Source organism: Dasypus novemcinctus, chromosome 23 (assembly GCF_030445035.2).
Source record: "Dasypus novemcinctus isolate mDasNov1 chromosome 23, mDasNov1.1.hap2, whole genome shotgun sequence".
Lineage (NCBI taxonomy): Eukaryota > Metazoa > Chordata > Mammalia > Cingulata > Dasypodidae > Dasypus > Dasypus novemcinctus.
In genome coordinates, this window is record NC_080695.1 from 40,801,237 (window position 1) to 40,825,452 (window position 24,216).

Sequence of the window (24,216 nt, forward strand, 5' to 3'; positions counted from 1 at the left end):
TGCTCCTGCAGGTCCCTCTTCAGCGTAGAAAGAACAGAGCTGAAATTGCCGCTTTATTCACTTCTGGAAGCAACTGGGAGCCTTGTCTTGAGACTTCCAAGTGGGGTCTTGTCTGTGCCGACCACAGCTTCTCTGTGCAGAGGCTGAACTGGGCCGGGTCTTTAATAGAATCAGAGGCGCAGTCTGTGTTCCCTCCTCTGTAGGCACCTACTGTTCAGGGACCAAACAACTTCCTGTATCGTGAACTGGAGGTTTTCAGTTGATTTCCTGGGTTGGATGTCTCTTCGTCTACCTCTCCTGGTCTCTGCATCTCTCAGCAATGAACTTGAGCTGATGCACTGGCCTTTTTATGTAGTGGGGATGCAGACCACGCCCCTAATCTACGTCACAGTTTCCACCCCAAAGAATGTATTAACTAAACCTAATCAAACAATGTAATCAACTCTATTCCTTTTAATGCATGATGGTAGCAACTCAGAATTTTATAGTACTGTTTTCCTCTTCGAGTTCATCTACAAAACGTGATTCTATAATTTTAGAACTCAACTTTAAAACACAAAATGTTTTACCTTACAATTATAGCAACGCATTGTTGAAACTTAATCAAATATGGCTAATGTAATCATTGGTGAGGACGCCTCTGATATAATTCTGTATAACCAGAATCTAAACCAGCTTTCACATCCTTTGACTCAGCACTTCTACCCTTGGGGATAGTATTGGACAGGATGAGAAAGATGTTGGCCAGTTTAAGCCTGTTTCCTGGTGTAATTATTAATAAACACCCCTTTTATTCTCAAAAGTGTCCCAGTTGTTGCAATAAATTATATAGCATCTCTACTGAAAGTAGAAGGAACAGTAAAATTCATAAGGGAGGAGGGCTAAAATGCCATTATCAAAAAAGGGAATGGAACTTTTAGGAGAAATGCATCCATAAATTCGAGCTGCCTTTTTCTGTTGTTTTATTTTTTTGAATTTGAAATAAAGTTATTAAAAAGGGGGTAGGGAGAGTTTGTAGGTCAAAGAATTCCTTTCGCTAAGGGATTTGAAAATAGACCCTTCCTCCTGAGACACACTACTTTCTGAATAATCTCCATGTTCTCATCTTCCCAAGGTTTGGACCAGGTCATTATGTCAACAACAACAAAATAAATACTATGAATAATACCTGATAATATTATTAAAAACTTATCAATAAAATACTAATAAAATGTACTAAATACCTACGTGTAAAATACTTCACAAAATTTATCTCATTTATGTTTCACCACAACTCTAGGACGTTGGTACTCATATTATAAATACTATCTGTCAGGTTAGAAGGAGAGATACCTAAAGAGATGCTGGCTCACTCCAGCAAAATACGACTCACGAGGGCTCGAGTGGAAAATCGTTCTACTCACACAGAGTAGAGACAGAACAAGGTCATCTTCACTAGTGGGCGTCATTTCCCCATAGCCAGTGTGCCTCAACCTATGGCCAATGCAGGGAGGTGTTCTAGGCACAGTGCCCACTCTTGTGTTTTTGTGCAGTGGCAGAGGAACCCTGCTCCCTCTCCACCAGATGCAGTTCTACACCAGGGTGTGATCTGGATGTCATAAAACACGCCCACCGGAGTCAAACTGTCTCCATAAACATTTACATGAGCATTGCTGAGAACCAGCTCAGCAATAGGTTTGCTCAAAGGAAAGGCGACACAATTTACAGAAATAAAGAATGGAGAGAAACACAAGAAAAGAACCAAAGATGGAACCAGGGGGTTCACAACTTCTGCAACTGAGAGTATTGACCCTAGTTTCCGCATCATATTTATTAGGAACACCAAAGCAGCTGTTCCTCATCGTCATGGCAACGTTTACAATAATTGCGGACAAGTGCAACAAATAGGGAACAGGTAGACCAGTTTCCCACAATAGAGCATGGGACAAAAGGGGAAGGAATGTGACTACTAGGTGGTTGTGTTTTATCCCTCCAGGTCTACACCCAGTCCTAGCACAGGATTGTCCCAGGGAAAGGCAGCAGACCGTGCTAGGACGGCCCCTACCATACAACCTGTATTTTCCAGTTGAGGAAACCAGATCCAAGTGGTTGACTCTCTTGTCCAAGGTCAATTAGCATGAATTAATGACAGAACCAAGGATTCAAATACAAACTGGATGATGCCAGGGTCTTTTCCTGATTAGGTCCCCTAATATTTACCTGAAAGTGACTTAGGATTTCAGGAGAAAAGACTTAGAACTCAATTAAAAATCAGAGAAACAAATTGACTTATTCAGGTATCTGTTTATACCATATATCACAATTACTTAAATAATATAACCATCTCCATAAATCCCCATGTGCATAGAACATTCTTGACAGAAGGTCTTTGTAAACTTGTCATCCAAGAGTGCCTATTTATATATCACCCGAAGTCTGCTAAGTGCACAGCCCCAGCCAAGTGGTATTATGCCAAACTTGAGTGACCCCCTTCACCCACCGGAGAATTTGATGCAGGGATGTGTTTGTCTTACAACAGGTCCCCTGTAGTCCACCCTGCATAATCAGCATCTAGATTCTAGATCATTCCTCTGTAGTTGGCCACAGACTAGGTGCCTTGATGCCGGCCACCTGGAATCCCAGACCAGACAGCCTCTCTAGAACCACTGCTGCTGGAGAGGAAGAAGAAGGCTGCTGTCTCATTTTATGGTAACTTCTTCACCAAGGTAGTCCTAAGCCTTGAGCTAAAATAAGGTCATCAAGTTGGGCAACCAAAACTTTCCTTTGGACCTGGGTGATGTTACCCATATCTTATAAGGAAGATGATCTGAGATGATTCACAGACTCACTTTTTAAAAACGTAGCTATGCATTTATTTTAATGCAGATTAGAAATACTTGAAGTAGAACATCAATCTATAATATTAGGCTTATTTTGCTTCAGCTGAAGCTAAAGAGGGTAATGTGTTTTTTAAACTAAATATATTATGTAAATAATAATAGAGATGGCAGGAAGTATCTGAGCCTGGGACTTGCACTCCTGGTGTTTGTGGTCATCTAAGGCCTCTACCCGCCTCTGCTGAGAACCCCCTGAACAAGACCAGAAGTATAGCATAACTTGTATTTCAAAAGGCGCCACACATGGAGAGGGAAAAGGGGGTGTGCTATGGGGGCATTTTCAGGACTTAGAGTTGTCCTGAATGATATTGCAGGGACAGATGCAGGGCATTATATATCCTGCCATAGCCCACTGAATGGACTGGGAGAGAGTGTATACTACAATGTAATGTAAACTATAATCCATGCTGTGTAGCAGTGCTCCAAAATGTTTTCATCAAATGCAATGAATGTACCACACGAATTAAAGAAGTTGTGATGTAGGAAAAGTGGGAGGAAAGTGGGGGAGTGGGGCATATGGGAACCTCCTATATTTTTTAATGTAACATTTTGTGTGATCTATGTATCGTTTAAAAATAAATTAAAAATAATATTTTTTAAAAGCCTTGGGACCATTTAGTTCCCTGTGTCTCTGATGCCAACAGAATTAGCTCAACCAGGATCAATCCTCCTATCACTACTTTACTAAGGAGCTGGGTGATGTTATCCAGAGCCTTGTAGGGAAGATGATTTGAAGTGACTCAGACTGGTCATATTCCTACAGGATTTGCTGGAACCACATAGCGAAGCCTTCTGTTTAATCAGGGCTAAATTCTTTAACTCACAATGGAAGCAAACATATTTCTGGATTTCCTATCTCATATCTCTTTTTCAGTTGGTAAGGATTTTGTTTTGTTTTTTTTTTTCCTTAACAATGATAGGTCAAACTGTGTATTTTCTTTATGCCTCTGTATTTTTTAAAACCTAATAAATATTACATAATGCTCAGTATAACAACAAAAATAATGAGCTATAAACATTTCTGTAACCCCAGCAGCCCATGGCATGACTTTCTAGGAGAGATAAACTAAATAAACAAAAATCTGTGTAATGAAAATCAGCTTTCCCAACCACCAGGGCATCGTCACTCTTCTTTTCTTCTTCTTCTTTCTTTCTTTCTTCCTTTCTTTATCTTTCTTTTCTTTTTTCTTTCATTTTATTTTTAAAGAAGTTTTAGATTACAGAAAAGTGGTCCTTAACGTAATCACTAACAGGGATCTGGGGTGGGACGGGGGCGCGGGGGCGGGAGAGAGGAGGTTCCCATGAGAGTCTCCACATGTGGGCAGGACTGCAAGGAATATGTTTTTATTAACCGTCTGTCTCCTTCTTAGATCTCCTAGCAGCAACCAATAATTAAAGAGATAAGGGAGCCCTGCCATCGTTTGCCCCACCTTTCATGTCTCCTCTAGACCAGGGCAGGATGGAAACAGCACGTAGTGGAGAAAGTGGCAGGTGAGATAGGAAGAGGTGGGGAATGGGGCTCCAAAATCCTAAAGAGATACGCCATGCAAGGAACGTGCCAGCAGCGAGCGACAGGAATGGAGAAAGTGGTCCCAGAACCACCAAGTTCCGGGAGGCTGCCACGACTCCAATCTGGGGGGATCAGTAGCTGAAGGTGACCCAATTCCCCAACCAGGGAACTTGGCATGGGCGGAGAGGGTGGAGACCAGCGGGAGGGGTGGGGTTGGTGCAGCCCGGGAGGCGGCACCCGCGCATGGAGCACTCTCAAATAGGGCGCAGCGGAAGGATCGCCGAGCGCAGGTCCGGGATCGCGGCGCGCAGTGCCGGGACTGAGGCAGGAAGGCAGCAAGATGAGCCCGGCGCCGGCGTACCTGAGCGCGGCCGAGGTGCAAGACCACCTCCGCAGCTCCAGCCTTCTCATCCCGCCGCTGGAGGCGGCTCTGGCCAACTTCTCCAGCGGCCCCGAGGGAGGGGTCATGCAGCCCGTGCGCACCGTGTTGCCGGTGGCCAAGCACAGGGGGTGAGTGGGGAAGGTCGGGCTCAGCCTGGAGGAAGAGAAAGGAGCAAGAGGAAAGGTGCGAGAAGAGGCGGTGGGAGAAGGCAAGGAAGGCGTTGCCCAGTCTTGGCTAATAGCAGCTGCTCCCCCCTCTGCTGAGTGGCACGCTACAAGCTTCACCTTCTTTAGTTCAGCACCCACTCCACCCAGGTAGATGTCGATACCACTGTCTCTCTGGTGGGTAAACAGACTCAGAGAGGTTAAGTGACTTACCCAGGATTACACAGCACAGCTTCTAGGCGGCCAAGCTGGTAATTGAACCTGGATTTTCTCATGCAGAACCAGACTCTTGAGGATATTGCCTAAGACAAGGCCAGAGGAAAGGGGCGAAGGGAGAGGGCAGGTAGAGCAGTGATGGAGGAAAGAGGAAAAAAGGTACATGTGAACTTGATAGGCGATCTGTGGGGCGGGGGGGTTGAAGCTGCTCCCTCTCTTCTCTTTTAGTTTCCTAGGGGTCATGCCGGCATACAGCGCAGCCGAGGACGCTCTGACCACCAAATTGGTCACCTTCTACGAGGGCCACAGCTCCACCTCTACCATCCCATCCCACCAGGCCACCGTGCTGCTCTTTGAACCCAGCAATGGCTCCCTGCTGGCGGTGAGCAACTCCCTGCCCTGGGGTGGAGGGTCGGCCTGAGCCGAGAGATTGGCCCGGAAGTTAATGCTCCATGAGCCTGAGCAGAGGGAGTTTTGACTGTGATAGCACGTACCCCTCTGTAAGTGACAGGCTGCCAGACAGTGAAGGTTATCCGTGACAGTTTATCTGTTTCCAGGACTGCCCAAGGATGCACAACCCAGCACCAGAGCCCTAGATTGCTTCACGTGTGTGACAATATAGAAGTGATAGACTTGTCATTCTCATATATGTGGTCACCCAGTTAGAGAAAATACACAGCTTGAAGTAACCCAGTAACAAGGAAACATTTATGGAGTGAATCCCTTTCAACAGGGAAAAAGGGGGATGTTCTGTAACTCCTGCTAGTCTTTTTCTGAAGAATCCACAGTGCCTTGTTTTAACATTTAATAATTGTACCTAAAAATAGCAATAGCTCACATTTATTGGGTATTTATTATATGTCATCAGTGTTTCAGACACGTTACATATGGTATCTCTCTTAATACTTATAACCACTCTCCAAATCAGGTAATATTATTACCCCAGTTGTGCAGATGAGGAAACTGAGTCATAGAGCAACAAGACCCAAGTTATCCAGGTTTATGTAGCTAACAAGTGGCATGGCTGGACTTTAAACATACTCAGTCCAACTCCAGGGACTGATGCTTTCTTAGCACTGTTCTATTACCTTTTTAACTGCTACTTATTGAACACTTATCATGTGCCAGGAGGAGATAATGATCTCATTTAACTCTGACAACTTTCCTTTGTGATACTTTTATTAGCACACCCCCTACCCCACCACAGTCCCTTTGAGGAACCTGTAGCTCCAATTGGCTGAGCCTCTTTGCTTCAGGTCACACAGCTGGCTAGTGAAAGACCCAGGAATCAATCCGAGGTCTAGCTATGGAGCTTGTCCTCTTAACTCCTGTGCTCTGTACCCCCCAAGCTGGCTTTGAGACCAGGCAGTAGAGATGTTATCAGGACAATCTCCTTAAAAGTACATCTGTAACTCCCCTAAATCCTTAAGCCCTCCTTCCTTCTCCCCTGAATTTCTGGCTCCCCAAGGAATCTAGTTGTCCATCACTTCTTCTGGGAATTTTCATATCTTCCTCACCCATATTCATCTGATGGACAAAGCATCCATACTCCCTACCAACAGTGGTTCCCCAGGAAAGTTGGATCAGCTCAGGGTTAGGAACTAGACACTAGGGCTTTAGATCCTTGCTGAGTCTGCTGAGTAGCTCAGTGATTCGTGTCCTCACCTGCAAAATGAGAATAATGACACCTACCTGGTGAAGGTCAATTGAGATGAACAACTTATAAAAGAGGAGAATAGTGCAAAGCTTGGTTTTTATCATTAGCCAGGCCATAATTCTCAACCTTCACTGTGCAGCAGAATCTCCTGGGGAGCTTTTAAAAACAAGAACGCCTGGGTCCTATCACTAGGTTTTTCAGACTAAATTAATCTAAGAGTGGGCCTGGAGTATCTGTGTTGTTAAAAATGTGCAACAGAGGGTTAGAGTTCAAGGCCTGGCTGTCACATGGACAGTCCAGCGATTCAGGTCTCCTGAGTATATATCAACCCCAGTGCCAATCACAGGTCTAGTAAAAGTGACAGAAGTGGTCTGTGTAGAAAGGTCACCTCTGAGTCCAACTCCATTACACTCAGGAACACAAACAGGGAGGGGAAGGTCAACCACCACACCAGGGAGCCAAGAGTGCCTACAACTGCAAGCAGGAGAATTGTAGCCATCATCCATATGGAATCTGAGCCCCCTCTTGATATAGATGTGGAGTGGACATAACCATCCCAGGGTCCACAGGATGGAGGAATAGAGTATGGGTTAGAGTGGACTTACTGATATTCTACTATAGAACTATTGTGATTAGTAATGGAAGAAATTGTAGCATTGATGTGGAGAAAGTGGCCATAGTAGCTGCTGAGGGTAGGGAGAAGGAAAAAGAGATATGATGTGGGGACATTTTCAGGACTTGGAGTTGTCCTGGGTGGTACTGCAGGGACAGATGCTGGACATTGTATGTCCTGCCATGGCCCACTGGGTGGACCAGGGGAGAGTGTAAACTACAATGTAAACCATTATCCATGTGGTGCAGCAGTGCTCCAAAATGTATTCACCAAATGCAATGAATGTGCCATGGTGATGAAAGAGGTTGTTGATGTTAGAGGAGTGGGGTGAGGGGGGTGGGGGTATATGGGGTCCTCTTATATATATTTTTTAATGTAACATTTTTAAAAAATAAATAGAGAAAAAAATGTGCAACAGAAATTGAGAACCACTGAGGTAAAGTTTTACAGCCCTAGCACAGATGTCAATTGATTTAATCTTAGCCTTGAAGGTTTTTTTTTTTTAATTTGGTGATTTGAGAATCCCTGGACAAGAAAAGAAAATGGACAATTCTTGAGAGCTCACCATATTGGTTTCTTATATGCCAACACATTTAATCCTCACAATAAGCCTCTGGATGGTTGCCATTATCTTTCTTTTTACAGGTGAGGAAACCAATGATTACAGATTAAGATATTTGTTCAAAGTATCTCCAATGTAGATTAGTTGGCTTCAGATCTGACACCAAGCCTGTATTCTTGTAGAATACTATAAAACTTTCTAGGACTATTCTTTAGAGATGCTTCTCTCAGCTTAAATAGTAGATAGGGGTTCCCCTTGCTCAATGCCTCTCCTTCTCTCCAAGGTCATGGATGGAAATGTCATAACTGCAAAGAGAACAGCTGCAGTATCTGCCATCGCCACGAAGGTATGTGCTCTCAAGGCAAGCTGGTGGGTGGAGTAGCTTGAAAGACAAAGTGAGAAGTGTTTGTCTTACTTTGGACATAGTTGGCACTCCATATGTCAAATATGGGATTTCAAATAGGTACAGTGACTCATGAAATTATTAGCTACCATTTATTGAGCACAACCAGGTTCCAAATACTTAACATTCATTATTCTTACTTTTTGCATCAACCTAGCAAACTTAATATGATTATCTCCATTTGTCTGGTGCAGGGATTGCAGCTCATAGGGGTTATGTGAGTTGCCCAGTTTAACACTACTAGGAAATGCCAGAGCAGGAATTTAAAACTTGACCTCTCCAGATGCCAGGACTGCTTTCTTGCCCCTGCACCACCCTGATCCTGGTATATCAGTGTGGTTGGCTCATGGGCCAGAGCCACTGCTAGCTGGACAAGTGGCAGAAGGGTGAGCCCAGACAGATCTGAGCTCGATTCATGTGTTCATTCAGCCAGTATTGACTGACATTTTAAATGTTGGGGATACAGCAGTGAATGAAACAGAGTGGTACTCACAGGGGAGATAATATACAAAATCAAAAGTAAAATGCATAGTGTCTGAGAAGGATGAAAATAAACCAGAATTCAGAGTATTGGGGAGATCATGAAATTTTACATTATCCAGGGAAGATTTCATTGAGAAAGTGACTATACTAGTCAGGGTTCTCCAGAGAAAAGAGATTATAAGGAACTGAATTCCAGGACTGTAGGAGCTGGCAAGTCCAAACTCCATAGGGCAGTCTATAGGCTGGAAAGTCCAATAAAGGGGATATTGACTGAAGTCCTTAGTCCAAATTCCCCAGAAGGCTGGCTAGCTGGAAATCCTGACAAGAGCCAATGCTGAAGTTGAGTCCGAATTTCTCTTCTGAATTCTGAAGTCCTCAGCTCTGGCTTTTCAGACCTCATGATTGGATGACTATCTGATTGGATGAGACTTCCCACATTGCTGAGGAAAGTTTCCTTTATTGATAGTATGCAGTCATCTGACTGTAGATGCAGGTCTCATCTCGAAATACCTTGACAGTAGCCAGCAGGCCAGTGCTTAATCAAACAACCGGCTGTCGTAATCTAACCATGTTGACACATGAAATTACCATCACGGGGACATTTGAGTAAAGACTGAAAGAGGTCAGCAAGTGAACCATGCAAAAATGTAAAGAAGGAGCATTCCAGGCAGGGAGAATAGCAAGTGATGGGGATGATGAAACTCCTACATAGTGTCAGGGTGTCCTACAAGACAAACAGTATTGGGGGCCGGGGGGGGGGGTTAGGAGGGTTAAAATTAAGAAGAGGAAGCTTAGAAAACTGGGTACCTGTGGGAGTGATCGACGCCTGGTCCTTTCACATTAAATGGAGAAGTACAAGCTCAGAAGTACCAGTTCAGGAAGCGGACTTGACCCCGTTGTTAGGGCATCCGTCTACCACATGGGAGGTCCGCGATTCAAACCCCGGGCCTCCTTGACCTGTGTGGAGCTGGCCCATGCGCAGTGCTGATGCGTGCAAGGAGTGTAGCACCACGCAGGAGTGTCCCCACGTAGGAGAGCCCCACGCACAAGGAGTGCGCCCCGTAAGGAGAGCCGCCCAGCGTGAAAGAAAGTGCAGCCTGCCCAGGAATGGTGCCACACATACAGAGAGCTGACGCAGCAAGATGACATAACGAAAGAGAGACACAGATTCCCGTGCCGCTGCCGACAAAAGAAGCAGACAAAGAAGACGCAGCAAATGGACACAGAGAACAGACAACCGGGGTGGGGGGGAAGGGTAGAGAAATAAATAAAAATAAATCTTAAAAAAAAAAGAAGTACCAGTTCAGGGGACACCAGTTTATGAGAACAAAGCACTAAGGAAATGTGATCCAGCGGGCATTGGAAGAGCAAAGACCAGGTGTTCAAATTGTAGATAAGGTTTTCTGAATAAGTGTTGAAAAGGAAAGAATGTTGGACTTAATCTCGTAATTATACATGTTGGAAGTGCACTACCCACCTCGGTGAACTGGTTTTTGTTTTTTTGTTTTTTGTTTTTGGTGAACTGGTTTTTAATTATACCCAAGCCCAATTCAGATGGAAATAATCAAGGGACTCCTTGAGATATGTTTGCTGATAACTTAGGAATGGAATGACTCTAATAAAACTGCCTTCCATTTATAAAGGACTTGAGTCTTTTTCAAAATAAGTTCCAACCCTTTGTCTCCACTTAACTTTGAGCCTCTGTGAGGGAGGCAGAGCAAGCTTTGTGGGCTTCATTTTTCACAGAAGGAAATGCAGAGTAGGGTTTTCCTGAAGTCACATAACCAGGTAGCTGTGGGGTCTTCCACGGCTGCCCGATGTCTTGTTCTAGGTCAGGCATTTCCAGCCTGAGGTATACAGCAGCATCCCCTGGGGAATTTTTTTAAAATTCAGATTCCCAGAAATACTGCCTCAAAATCTCTGAGGGTTGAGCCCAGGAAACTAAGCTTTTTAATGGTACCTGGTCGATTCTGATGATCAGCCAGATTTGGCAAATTCTAGTTCCCTCTTTTAGATACACTGTTCTTTGTTGCAATGGTTTTTTTAAAAATCTGCAATCCCAGAAGAGTTAAGAAACCTCGGTTTCACCCTTCAAAGTTTAGACTGAAACTTCAAAAGTTCATTCCCAGGCATCCACATGTGCTATTTTGATAAGGAACAAAGAGTCTCTTTTTACTTTTTATCTTGTTGGAGCTTTCTTTTGCACCCCATCTTTTTCATTTAGGGCATTTGGAGGAAGATGAGGAGTCATGTATACTGTAACTTCTAGAGGTCTGATTGACACAACAACTTCTGCATTTTGGGGTTTCACATAGCCTTAGTTGAGGGCTCTAACATACTTTCTCAAGGTGACAGCATATATCAGGGTTTATCCCTGGCATGCATTCATTGAATAAATATTTGAGTGTCTAACAAATGCTAGGCCCTGTGCTCAGTGCAGGGCATAGAATCAATCCAAAGAGCATCCTAATAAGCATAAAATTACAACCCTGCTAGGTATATTGGATGAAAGGTATGAAGTGCTATGAGGGATGGTCACAAACCTTAATCTAATCTGTGGCCTTGAGGGAGGCTTCTCCTTAGGGGAGAGATATTTGAGCTGAGATTTGAAGGATATTAGGAGTTAATTGTGGAGGGCAGAGGGGAAAGCATTCCAGGCAGAGGAAAGCATCTGTACAAAGGCCTTATGGTTGAAGGAGCACATGTGCCTGAGGAATTCTAAGGAGGCCAGTGTGACTAGAAGACAGGAAGTGCAGGGAAACATAGCAGGAGAACGGGCTGGAGAGATGGGAGGGCCAGATTCTGCGAGGCCTTTGCAAATGGAAATGAAGTGCAGATTTTCAAATTCTTCTTATATGACAAACATAGCAGATTGATAGACCCTTTTGAAATTATCTGCATGCTATGAGGACAGAATGAAGTGCCCTGAATCCTATTAGGATCTAATAAATCTTATAGATGTTTATACCATTTAAGAAAAGGGATGTCAGTTACTACATTGTTATCAAGGCAGTGACTTATCAAATATGACAACTGATCAGAATTACAGATTTTGTTTCAGGGGTTGGGGGTTTCTTCTACAGAACACAGTGGCAAATTCTAAATCCCAAGTGCCTAACACCTCTCTATTTAAATTATAAAGAGTAGATTCATATTAACCGAAAACAGGAAAACATTGTTCACAGTTAAGAAAAAGTCACCTAATTCGCCTAATTGGACAAGAGGATAAGATTGCTAGCCTTGTGAATGTTCTCATTTTGAAACTTCATCACATCAGATTCTTTGAACTCTATTTTATGACACAGAATGCTGTCTTTCTCCTGCAGCTCCAGGGAACATGGAAATCTCCTGATACTTCTGAGTTTCCTTTTTGCTAGTTATTAATAATTAAGAAAACTTTCACTTTAAAAGTTATACTCTAGAATTTCAATAATTAAATTATAAGGAAGAACAGACCCAAGGAGCTCAAATGTTACTAAATGAAATAGAGAAAAGGCAGAAGAGGGTCTTACTTAATACACATGGTCTAAGGGGCAAGTGATGTCCTTTCTCTGTACCAATGGTTCTCAACTGGGGAGATTTTGTCCCCTTTTCCTCCATCCTACTTCCCGGGGATAGTTGGCAGTGTCTGGAGCCATTTGTGGCATAACATCTCGTAGTGGCAGAGAGGTGCTACAGGCATCTAGTGGGTTGAGTCCAGGGGTGCCCCTAAACATCCTACAATGCACAGGACAGCTTCCCAATAAAGAAGTATCCAGCCCAAATGTGAGTAGTGCTGAGGTTGAAAAACCCTGTTCTCCTAGTCGGTCATAGCAGGTATGTACCAGGTCTGTACAAATAAGACTGTCCTCACAAAGCTCACAGACCAGCATAAGAAAATGAATCTGTAAAGAAATACATGCTGTGAAGTGGTTCCTTCTACCAGAGAGCTCAGAAAGAGGTCCCTGGAGAGGGGATGCTCAACATGAGTTTGTTACAGAACCCTGTTCCCAAACACAGACTCTCATATTCCCTCAGGGGGCAGCGCAGACACCAGCTCTCCACACCTCACTTAGGATCAGCACAGAGTGGACTCGGCAAATATCACTGAGAACCCTGGGGAGCGAGGGCTTCTGGATTCCATGTAGCTCCTAGAAGCAACTCAGGGCTCTGAGGAGTTGGTGCTGCTTATCATGTCCCTAAGGTGGGGCTGCACAGGAGACTCTGGACTAGGAAAGATGTGGTTTGTGCTGCTGATCAGTTGGAGGAATCTGAGCAAGTTGCTTACCCTCTCTGAACCTCAGTTTCCTCATCTGTAAAGGAGGATAACAATTGGAGTATCTAGCTCATAGGGTCATTATGTGAAATAAATAAGATCATGGAGCCTTGGGATGTATTAAGGATTTGAAAGCATTCCTTCTTTGCCTCTCCATCTCTCCTGAGGGGAAGTAGAAGCCCACAAGCTCTTGCGGGAGCTGAGGATAGGACAGGAGTCACCTGATAATCAAACTGTTTGTTTTCGCCTTTCAACTGACAGCTACCTCATTTTTCTCAAATAGTTTTTGAAACCCCCCAACAGTGAAGTTTTGTGCATCCTTGGGGCTGGGACCCAGGCCTATAGCCATTACGAGGTCTTCACGGAGCAGTTCTCCTTTAAGGAGGTAAGTCCACCGGGTGGCCAGTGTCCTTTGTCCACATTCATTCACATGCCACCAGGGCTGTTCTGCCCTAACTGGTTCCAGAGTCCAGTCTCGAGCATTCTTTTCCCTTAAGAAGCTGAGTTGGTTGGAAGGCCTGAATCCCCTCTTTCCAGTTTCTCAGTTCCCCGGGGATGCCTGAAGAGAGAGGCAGCCTACATGGTTCATTAAAGGATTATATTCATTAAATTCACTCTATCATCCTTAGGCCTCTCTCTCTGCTTCTCTTTGGAGATTCCAGGAGTCTTTAAGTGTTCAGGGTTATGGAGCCAAGAACTGGGGATGAGGCCAAGAGCAGGAGGCCCCCGGCACCCCTCTGTCCCCACTTATAGCTCACCCTTCCAACTGGGAAATATTTAACAGCCCTTTTATTTTATTTTCTATATGTGTGCAGAGTGGGGAGGATTCAAAGTATTTTTATGATAAAAAAAAATCATACATCTGCTTTGGAAATACAGATTATAAGAAAGAAAGCAAACAACTTTCAGCTGTTTTCAAAGACATGCGGACAACGTTTTCCAATGTCCTCTCATCCGCTTTTTCTAATGTAGTTTTAATCATGTCATATATACACCACTGTATATCCTATTCTTTTTATTAAATGGTCAAACATCATCACTTTTCCAAATTACTGGTGTTTTGCATAATACCTGTAAATTGTCCATCCGGAAGGTGCCATGGCTAACCATTCCCTTTTGGCCTGGGCATGTTACATTGTTTTCACCTCAGTAGATGAAGTTTGACAGGAAAGTTCTTTCTGTATTTATTTATACATTTTGTTCCAGAAGATTCTTTAAGCCTTCTTTACAGTTGTTGGAAGACTGATGACCCCACCCCAGACATAGAGACCTGTTAACAAGCTAGCAAGTCCACCAGCGCCTGGTGAGGCTGATGACACCACACTCCCTTGTCCCTTTCCCCCTCCCCCAGATACCTTCCAGGATTCTGATTGTAGCTACCGCTCTTGGCCTCTTCATCTGGTGCACCATTTACCCCCTTCCCTACGTATGCTTCAAGTTATGAAGTTATTTCAGATAAAACATCACCATAAATAATTAATAAATAATCCTTTCTTTCAATCTCACACCCCCTATGACTCCTTTACAGGGTCTCAGACATAAACTTGAGCTTGATACTGACTTTGTCCAGGCCCATGCTAGACACTATAGAGAAACACGGGTAGGTCCCGGTGACACCTGCCATTTGCTTTGTGGAGGTGAGATTTTCACATGGGAAAGCATCTGAGGAAGGCAGAGAGTAGAAATTTTTGGTTATTACCATGTGATAAGCCCTTGTCTTTGTCAGGAGCTGTGCTAAGTGCTAAGGCCGTCCCTCCGTTATTTGTCATCATTCATATTTTATAAGTATGAAAACTGAGACTGATTTTAAGTCATTTGAGGGGCAGTAAGTGGCACAGCAAGGATTTGTTCCAAGTTTGCCTGGCTCCAGAACTTGTTCTGCTAATCATCAAGCTACATAGTAGCTATTAAGCTACTAAGCTATGCATCCCAGGCTAGAACAAAAGTTTTCCAGCCTTCTTTAAAAAGGAAGGTGGTAGAGAAAGCCTGTTTTCAAATACCTGGATGGTATCTGTCCAGATTAATGCTGTCCCCTTTATCAAATGTCCATTCTCCCCAGGGGATGGTTTAGATAACCCCATGCCCTACCCCGGAGTGGTTCCATTTTCTCTTGGCAACCCTGGGCTTGGTGTAATGCAAACAGCCGGAAAAGATAGTACCATTGTCTCTCTTCTTACCACCAACGCAGGTGAGGATATGGAACCGTACCAAGGAAAATGCAGAGAAGTTTGCGAACACGGTGCAAGGAGAGGTACGGGTCTGTTCATCGGTCCAGGAGGCTGTGACAGGTGCAGATGTGATCATCACGGTCACCATGGCAACAGAGCCCATTTTGTTTGGTGAATGGGTGAAGCCAGGGGCTCACATCAATGGTAAGCAGAGTAGTGCTACCAGCCATGGGCAAGTGGTGGCCAGACTCCTTCCTGCACCTGCAGAGCTGTGTTACCCGTAACAGAACACCCAACTTTAAGGGGCCACTGAAACATGCGAAGCCTGAAAAACAACACCGCCTCAACACTGAAAACACTGAAAGAAACAGCAAGCCCAGAATTAATAAATATTGAGTTAAGGGCCTATAGAGAGTAACATGATACCAAATGGTTAGCCACTACTCAGTTCTTAAATGTGACAAAGTTTTAAATCACAGGAGCCAAATGAGTTGTTTGTTCTTAAAACTTAGAATTATAAAACCTTTTCTCAAAAAATTTACAGCAAAAATGATATTCAGTGTAATGTGTGGATGCTTTTTTACTTTGTGTGATAGGATAAGAGAGACTCTAAAAGCAAGAATACCTGGGGTCTCTGAAGAACTTCAAATAGCCCTGGGGGTTATGGCAAGAGCTAGTCTCTATCAGATACTTCCTAGTGCCAGGTACTGTTCTTAATTCTTTCCATGTGTTACCTCATTGAATCCTTACAAGAACCTTATGAGGTAGGAGCTATTATTGTCTTGATCCCCATTTTACAGGTGAGTAAGCTGAGGCATGGAGAGATTAAGTAACTTACCCAAAGTCAGAGGTTCTTAGTGGCAGAACTAGGATTTAAACTGAAACAGTCTACCTTCACGGCCTAAGCTCTTAAATATGACTATATTCTTTCTCGATGAGAAGGCTGGATTCCAGTGAGCAGAGCGGGCAAAGACTAGGGGGTTTAAATGTACTATCAGTGCCCTGAATTTCAGTGAGGAGCCCGTGGTGTGACATCAGAAGCCAAGAGCTCTGCACACATCTGCAGGTGAACAGTCAGGAGCCAAGTGTCATGATTATACATTCATGCACAAATGTTTGTGGAATCTCTACTATGTGCCAGGGACTCAGGGTCACTGCTTTCATGATGCTTACATTCTAGTGAGGAAAGAAGGACAATGCACAGATAAACAAACTAAATAATTTTAGCTAAGAGAAGGAAACAAAGCACTAAAATGTGATGGAACCTGTCAATGGAAGAAGACGGCCAAGGTAGACTCTCAACAGGTCTGTCTGAGAAAGTCCTTTTGAGACAGTGATCTTTCAGCTGTGACCTGAATAGTGAGAAAAGCCTGCCATGCCACAAGCTCAAGGAAAAACATGCCAGGCAGAAGGAACAGCAAGCATAAAGGCCCTGAGGTAGAAGTAACTATGGCATATCTGAGGAATGGGCCAAATCAAAGATCTCAGCCTGTTGAGGACCTGTGTTACAATATGGGCCCAAGGGGGTGTAAGTAAAAGGCAGCTTGGTTGTTGGGTAAGAGGGGTCTGGGGACCATTTCTGGAAGAACTTGGGAAATCAAGAGAAGCTAGTCCTTAGTGAAATGCATTCCCAGGAAGAGAGCTGAGTCTTCAGCAAGACTGACTTGGTTGTTTTCATTTTTTCCCCAACTTAAAACAATACACTTTATTATCTCACAGTTCTAGCAGTCTGGAACTTAGCTGGGTCCTCTGCTCAAATGAATGAAATCAAGGTGCTGTCCAGGCTGCACACTCAGCCAGAGTTCCAGGTGCCTTTCCAGGCCCCTGCAGCTGTGTCAGGATTTAGTTCCTTATGGTTGTAGGACTGACGTCCCCATTTCCTTGGGGCTGCTGTCAGCCACTAGAGGCCACCCAGCTCCCTTGTCACATGGACCCTCCATCTTCAAAGCCCACCACAGGTAGCCTCCCTCACATGGAATCTTCTCATGCTTTGAATAGCTCACCAGAAAGGGCTGACTTGATTTTGAGACAAGGCATCTGCTGTTTCCCAGGCCGAGGGACAAAACAGGTTTGATTCATTCACAGGGGCAGCAAGTATGCTTAAGAAAAGTGTGTTCCAAGTGCAGCAGGGGAAATGCCCACAGCAGATTTTACTGACTTTACCATTTGGCTGAGAGGCGGGCCCAATCCCAGCTTCCCCCACACTTCCCTCATGCTGTCTCCCCCCTCTCCCCCTCCCCCGCTGACAGCCATCTTCTGACCTTCACCCATACTAGCTCCTCTGAAAGCAAGACCAGAGCCCAGGCCAAGCAGGCCTCTCCCTTTGCCCCTGGCCCACCTCCTTCTGCCTGAGTGACCTTACACAACCCTTTGAGAACTCGCCCTGCTCACAAACATCAACTGTGATGGGGGCAGAGGGGGGATACAGTGAGAAAGGGTGGCCTGAGAAGCTAGGTTTTTTCCCAGCAGCTTATGATTTATTTACGAGCTTCATTAGCTAGGGCTTTTGTTCTATAACACTCCCCACACAAACAGCCTTCAAAATGGACATTTTTAACCACTTTCTTAGGAAATGAGAGTGGGGGAGAACAGCAGGAGAGGGAGCAAGTAAAGAAAAACTGGACAGCAGTGCAAAAAAGCATAGAAATGTTGCTTTATGTTTGTATCATGCTTTATACCCATTTCCAAAGACTGGCTGGTCATGGCTCCAGCCAGCCAGCAGATGTGTTTTGTTTGGAGCATACAGTATTTTAAAAATCAAGAAATAGCACATGCAAGTAGATGTCCTGCTTCTATTAAAAATAAAATTAGGTAAAAGAGAATATCTGGGAACAATCTGCTAACACTGGATCTGCATTCTCACATGGCAACAATTAGCTGGAGCTGAACAGCGTCAGCACCCATTAGAAGGGCCTGCGCCCTTTTGTGTGCCTCAGCCTCCACCAGTCCCTCAGACCGGCTTTGCTCATTTCCGTCACCTTCCTGGCCCCTGTGGCCCCTTGGTTGCAGCCTCCACATTATCCTAAGTCTCAGCACCTGGAGGCGCAATGCCCTGGGTTCCTCGTAAGGTTCTGGTTGGTTCCGCAGAGGATAAGGAAGCTCGGGGCCAGTATGGAGCCAGTTTTCTGTTTACTGGGACTTCTCCACCACTCTGACACTTGGCTCTTGTCATGAATTAAGACAGATGGGGTGAGAGCAGACAGAAGGGAGAGGAGTATAAATAGGCTCCGAAAGTGATGCCTCTGCTTCCAAGTATTTTATAAGGAAGTCCTTGCTCCCAAGGAAAGGGGGATGCATGAAGGGCGTGACGCTCTCTCAGACCAGTTCACTTACCAGATGTGTGACCTTGGCAACTTCGGAACCTCAAATTCTGCGTCTGTTGAATGGGAATCAGACACTGAAGTGTACTTGGAAGGATTATAAATGGTATGTGTAAAAAGGTCCCAAGATAGTAGGTACCCAATAAATGAGTGTTGTCACCCCAAAAACTTTTGGGAATGAGTTGGGCTATGAAATGGAAGGGAAAAACTCAGAGGTGGTTAAGTGTTCCATCTCCGGGATTGGGAGCGGCTTGGCCTGGGGAAGTAGGAAGCTGTTCTGAATCTGAAGGTGTCCACCTGTCCTTCCTCAACTCCTTCTCCCGCCCCACCTCCATGCTCTTCCAGGCCTTGGCACTTTTAGTATTTCTGGGGAATGTACCTAGATTTAGGGTCTGCTTTGCTGCCTTTCAGCCGTGGGAGCCAGCAGACCCGACTGGAGAGAACTGGATGACGAGCTCATGAAACAAGCCGTGCTGTACGTGGATTCCCAGGAGGCGGCGGTGAAGGAGTCTGGCGACATCCTGCTGTCAGGGGTGAGCCTCCCCTCCCAGTCACTGCCCTGGCCTCCCCCACAGCGCAGGTTTCATTAACTTCCCCTTCGCTTTGGCCTGCTCCGGATCTCAGCTGCCCCCATCCACTCACAAAGAAACCAGCTTCCTTTGAATCCTCTTCCAGAATCACGTGGCTTTTATGGTGGTGACCTGTGTCTCCCTGTTCCCTTCACCTGGAGAGAGAAGCTTGATGGATTGTTTGTTTAATTTTTTAACATATGTGTACAGCTATTTTATTTCAATCGCTTGAGCGACATTAGCGTGTTGGAAATTTAAATGACACAGAACAGTGAAAATAGCAAAGAACTAAGAAAACTAACAAGGAAGTACACCTAAAGCATAGGAACTCAACAACATTCATTAGTGTGTCATCTTTAGTTTTGACTGACACTTAATGCATGCAAATTTTTAAACAAACTTTTTAAAATCATGATGACTATCCTGAAGAGATTTCTAAGAGATTTGTACATTCAGTTTGTTTGCAATGGACTTGTTTGCCATTTACAATAGTGTGTAGTACAGATTAGTCACAGATCAGATCACAGTGTTGAGGAAAGCAGCACCTTCCTGTAAGTGGAAGGGATCCCCTGAACTGTACTCAGCTAAAGACACCTGATAGATTTTTGACTGGAGAAATAAGTCAGTGGGATCAGGAGCCCATTGGAAGCTTTCCCAGGGTAGCTATCACCCAAGACCAGGGAGGGCCACTTCTGGTCTTTCCCCTCTACCACCACCCATTTTTAATCAGGACTTAAAAGCAAGAAGGGGTCTGCCAAAATGAAGGTTCAGATAAGAGCATGCCTCCTCCCTCACTGCCACAGTGATGAGGCAGGAAATTCCCCCAGCACAAATCTCTGGGCTCAGGGCCTCACAAAAGCCAGTGCTACCAAAAATTATTTCAGAGGGAAGCCCCCTCCCAGACTTGCGACCAGTTTACAAATGATCTTTTTATCAAGTTCATCCCTTATCCAGTTCAGGGACACCCCAGGTCAGCTTTGCCAGTCAACCCCCAACAGACCTATGGTGTGGAGCTGGGTGTGTTTGTTTCCCAGGCAGACATCTTCGCCGAGCTGGGAGAAGTGGTGAAGGGTGTGAAGCCAGCCGAGTGTGAGAAGACCACAGTGTTCAAGTCTTTGGGTAAGAGCCTTTGCACCCTGGGTACAGAGTGGACCAGAGCACAAGCCAGGTTTACCCAGCAGTGCAAAAAGGACAGTTCACCAGGCTCTGTAGCTGGACCGTGGTGAAATCCATTATGCAGACCAATGACTTACATGTCTTAGGTAGTGGTTCAGCCCTTGAACTCCTCCACTCTTGTTTTTCTACCACCTGTTACCTTGAGTTGCTGTGAGGACTGTGAGGTGCATGTCAGTCAGTTTGCACATTGCAAGTGTCAAAAGTGAATCGCTTTGACTTAGATCTCAGTGAAACTCAGAAGAAGATATCCTTTAGAGGTGGGGGCTAAAGGTGTCAAAAGACAGAGAGCTTAAGGGAAATGCCTGGGACACCCAACCTGAAAAAGAGGCAGATAAAAAGTATATCCAGAGACCTCTTTGATTCCTCCTTCCTACCTTCCCACCCACGTCCCTGGGAAGTCACATGACCACCAGACTTGGTCCAGGCATACTCAACAGAGGGTGGGCTTCCAGTGCCCAGTCTGCCCTGACCCAGCTCTCCATCTCTACCAGATTTAAGGAAACAGAAGTACAGGTGGAAACAGAGCTTATATGCTCATGCTCAGCTGATGATGCCAAACTGGTTGGTAAAGAACTACTGCCCTAGCTCCTCAGGAGTGCCCTCCATCCCTCTCTCAGGGCTTTCCAAACTTCTTCAGAATCAAACCACCAAAGATTTCATGCTCGGCAAGTCAGGGAGCTGCCATGACTTGAATGTGCTCCAGACCCAGCACCCATGCCAGTGAGCCAGAGCAATGCCTTCCTGGCTGTTAAATATTTTTAAACTCTCCCCCGCATAGTAGAAGGACAAGCAAAGGCAGTATCAGCTTCACCCAGAGCTTGTATCAAAGATATCACATTAATCGGGATGTGTCTGTTTCTGAGTTCATAGCAATGAGCTGAATTTGACTTTGGCCACCCCCCTTAAGGAGAGAAAAGCCTGCAGAAGCCCACTCTACCTTTCTGAGAAACTTTTGTTTTCTCACTTTTGGGGACTGATTTTATTGGCACATGCTTCCATCTAACAGAGGCATGTAGAAGACCTATTATGTACAGACTCTGTACTAGCTCCAGTGGTGGCTACAAGAATTAATAAGAAACGGCTCCTGCCTATTAAGAACATGTGTCCATCAGAGGTTAAAATATATCCAAATCTACGAGACAAAAGGAAGATGCTAAAGGATGCAGGGTTTGAGCTAGACCAGGGGTCAGCAAGCTACAGCCTGTAGATCAAATCCAGCCTGCTGCCTGTTATTGTACAGCCCTTGACCTAGAAATGGTTTCTACATTTTTGAATGGTTGGGGAAAAAATCAAAAGAAGATTTCATGACACATTAAAATTATATGAAATTCAAATTTCATTGTCAATTAAGTTTTATTAGAACACAGCCACACTTATTGGTGTATGTATCGCCTGTGACTGTTTTTGCACTATTCAGTCATTACTAAAAAGACCACCTGGCCTGCAAGGTCTGAAGTATTTACCATCTGGCCTTTACAGAATGTTTGCTGATTCCTGAACTAGACCTTGAAGGACACTTAAGATTAGTTTGGTGGGCATTTCTTGTTTAGTATCGTATTCTCTGCATTGTCCTGCCCTTCCCAGCTCATCTAAGCCTGAGTTCATCTCTGGGTGCCAGTCCTTTTTATCCTAAATGGCATTAGCAGTAAGGGCAAGATGTCAGGAAACTGCCTTTCATGGGGTCTGGGTTGTTTCAGGAAAACCTGATTCTGACAACAGGTAACCAAATGTTTGTCTATTCCAGGCATGGCGGTGGAAGACACGGTTGCAGCCAAACTAGTGTATGATTCCTGGTCATCTGGTAAATAAAACAAAGGAATTTAATGTTGAGATGGATGCTCAAGAGATACTTGCCACTGGTTGTCTCACAATTGCTAGAGCAAATGAGAGAGCCCAGTCACCAGTGAGCTTTTGTTTTGTGCTATTGTCACTTACCTGAAGTAATGAAAGTCCCATTCATATTCATAGTTTGAAAGCAAAACTAAGTACCCATTTCCTCTGTTATGCTAGGGTATAGTAATATTCCTTTCCCTTGTATTTCACTACCTTTTGTTTTTCCCTGAAATAAAGCATTTTCCAACTTGAAGTGCTTGCTTCGTGGCAAAAGGGGATTCATGGGCTTCCATTCACGCTCTGCAGGATGATTATAATTTTTTTCTATTTTTTTGGTGATACGATTCACACAAATGACATAACGTCTGTCATTTTAAAGTATACAAGTTCAGTGGTGTTTAGTATATTCAGTTATGCAACCATCACCCTCATCTCATTCCGTAACATTTCCATCACCCCACAAACAAACTCTGTCCTCACTAGCAGCCTCTCCTTGTTCCCTCCCCTCCTCCTCCCTGCCCCTAGCAGCCACTAATCTACTCTCTGTCTCTATGAATCTGCCTGTTCTGGACATTTCATATCAATGGAGCCATATGCTCTGTGGCCTTTTGTTTCTATCCTATAATTGAAATTTAAAGGAACAATAGCTTTTCTGTAAGTGACCTGGTCTCCTTTGGTCGTCACTGGTAGATACCACAACCCAAGCTATCTTAAGCAAAACCAGTGAGTGAATGGATAGAGAATGGAGAATGGAATTTATTGGCTTTTGTAATTAGGAAGTTTAGAAGTATCTAGTTTCAACTACAGCTGTATTCTAGGGGTTCAAAGTGTCATCAGGACCCACAGTTCTGTTCCCTCCATCCCTCAGCTCCATTTTCTTCCATGTTGACTCCATTTTCAAGCAAATTCTCCTGATAGTGGCTCAGTGGTTGCCATCAGCTTCTGAACTATGTTCTTTCTGCTTTAGCAACCCTAGCAGAAATAGAGATTTCTTCCCCAACAGTTGAAACTCCCAGAACTGAGACTCACTGGAACATCTGGGCCTTGTGCCCCTTCCTGGCTAAAAGAGGTGGGATACCCCGTTAGGCCCAGATGGGGCTTTGTGCCTCCCCCTACACCGTTTCATTGTCCAGGGAGATCTGATGCCCTGATTGTCCAGGCCTGGGTCGTGCCCACCCCTGAACTGAGGAGTGTTGTCAGCCCAGCTGACCACATGAGCTGAGAGAAGGGAGGACTAGATACCAGGTAGGCAACATCTACAGCTGTCCACCGTAGGATCAGTGCTCAAAGGGCAGTGAGGGATCATAGAGTTCAACCTCCTTACAGATGGGGAAACTGAGGTATCGCAAGGTTTTCCAAAGTGATCACTGAATCACTAGCAGAGCCGTGTTGCCCTTGTCAACAAAGATCCCATCCAAATCTAGCCCTCTATCCCTGCCTCAGGTTATCAGATCAGTCAGCCGAAAAAGGAAATCATGCTAATTTGATTTGTCTTCCTGCCCAGACTCCTCTTGGAAATCCTTCTGCATGCTCCAGGCAGCTCAGCTAGAAGTCTATCACGTTTGCCAGCCTGTCCTGATAGAGGCTTTTGCAGTGGAATAAAAGACCTGATTCTGCACAGCTCAAGTGAATGTGGAGTTTTTCTGGGGATCTTAATGATCGTAACCATGAGGGGTGTGTGATGATGAGATTATGAGCAGGCCCTTCATTCATTCATGTATTTCTTATTTCTTCCTTTCTTTCCACCAGAGCCCCAATCATAACTCTGGTAGGCACTGGAGATATAGCAAAAAAATAAATAGTCTTTGCCCACTAAGAGTTCACAGTCTAGGAGGGAAGACATATATTTAAAAAAGACAATTACAATTCTTTGGTGTTATAGGGGCATGTAGGACAGGATTCCATCAGGAAATAGAAGCCACACTCAAAAGGGTAAAGAGAATTTAATGAAGGGACTATTTACAAAGGAGATAGAAACCAGTAGGAGATACTGGCGCACCCTAGGACTAGCAACAGTAGGAAATTGCTG

At 44.6% G+C, this 24,216-nt stretch overlaps 1 protein-coding gene across 2 annotated transcripts; it reads left to right on the top strand.

Annotated features, from left to right (window-relative positions):
• Positions 1–4,633: 4,633 nt before the first annotated feature.
• Positions 4,634–23,805, top strand: CRYM (crystallin mu). Of its 2 annotated transcripts, XM_058286297.2 has the most exons (9): positions 4,634–4,896; positions 5,377–5,530; positions 8,264–8,326; positions 13,405–13,506; positions 15,310–15,493; positions 19,021–19,142; positions 20,213–20,297; positions 22,099–22,155; positions 23,692–23,805. In XM_058286297.2, exons 1-9 carry the CDS (start codon positions 4,727–4,729, stop codon positions 23,787–23,789), a joined length of 1,035 nt encoding a protein of 344 aa, XP_058142280.1. In that variant the 5' UTR covers positions 4,634–4,726; the 3' UTR covers positions 23,790–23,805. The 2 variants fall into 2 exon arrangements, with proteins under 2 accessions (XP_058142280.1, XP_004474110.1); XM_004474053.5 differs by lacking the exon at positions 23,692–23,805 and having other exon boundaries at positions 4,635–4,896; positions 22,099–22,440.
• The last annotated feature ends 411 nt before the right edge of the window (positions 23,806–24,216 follow it).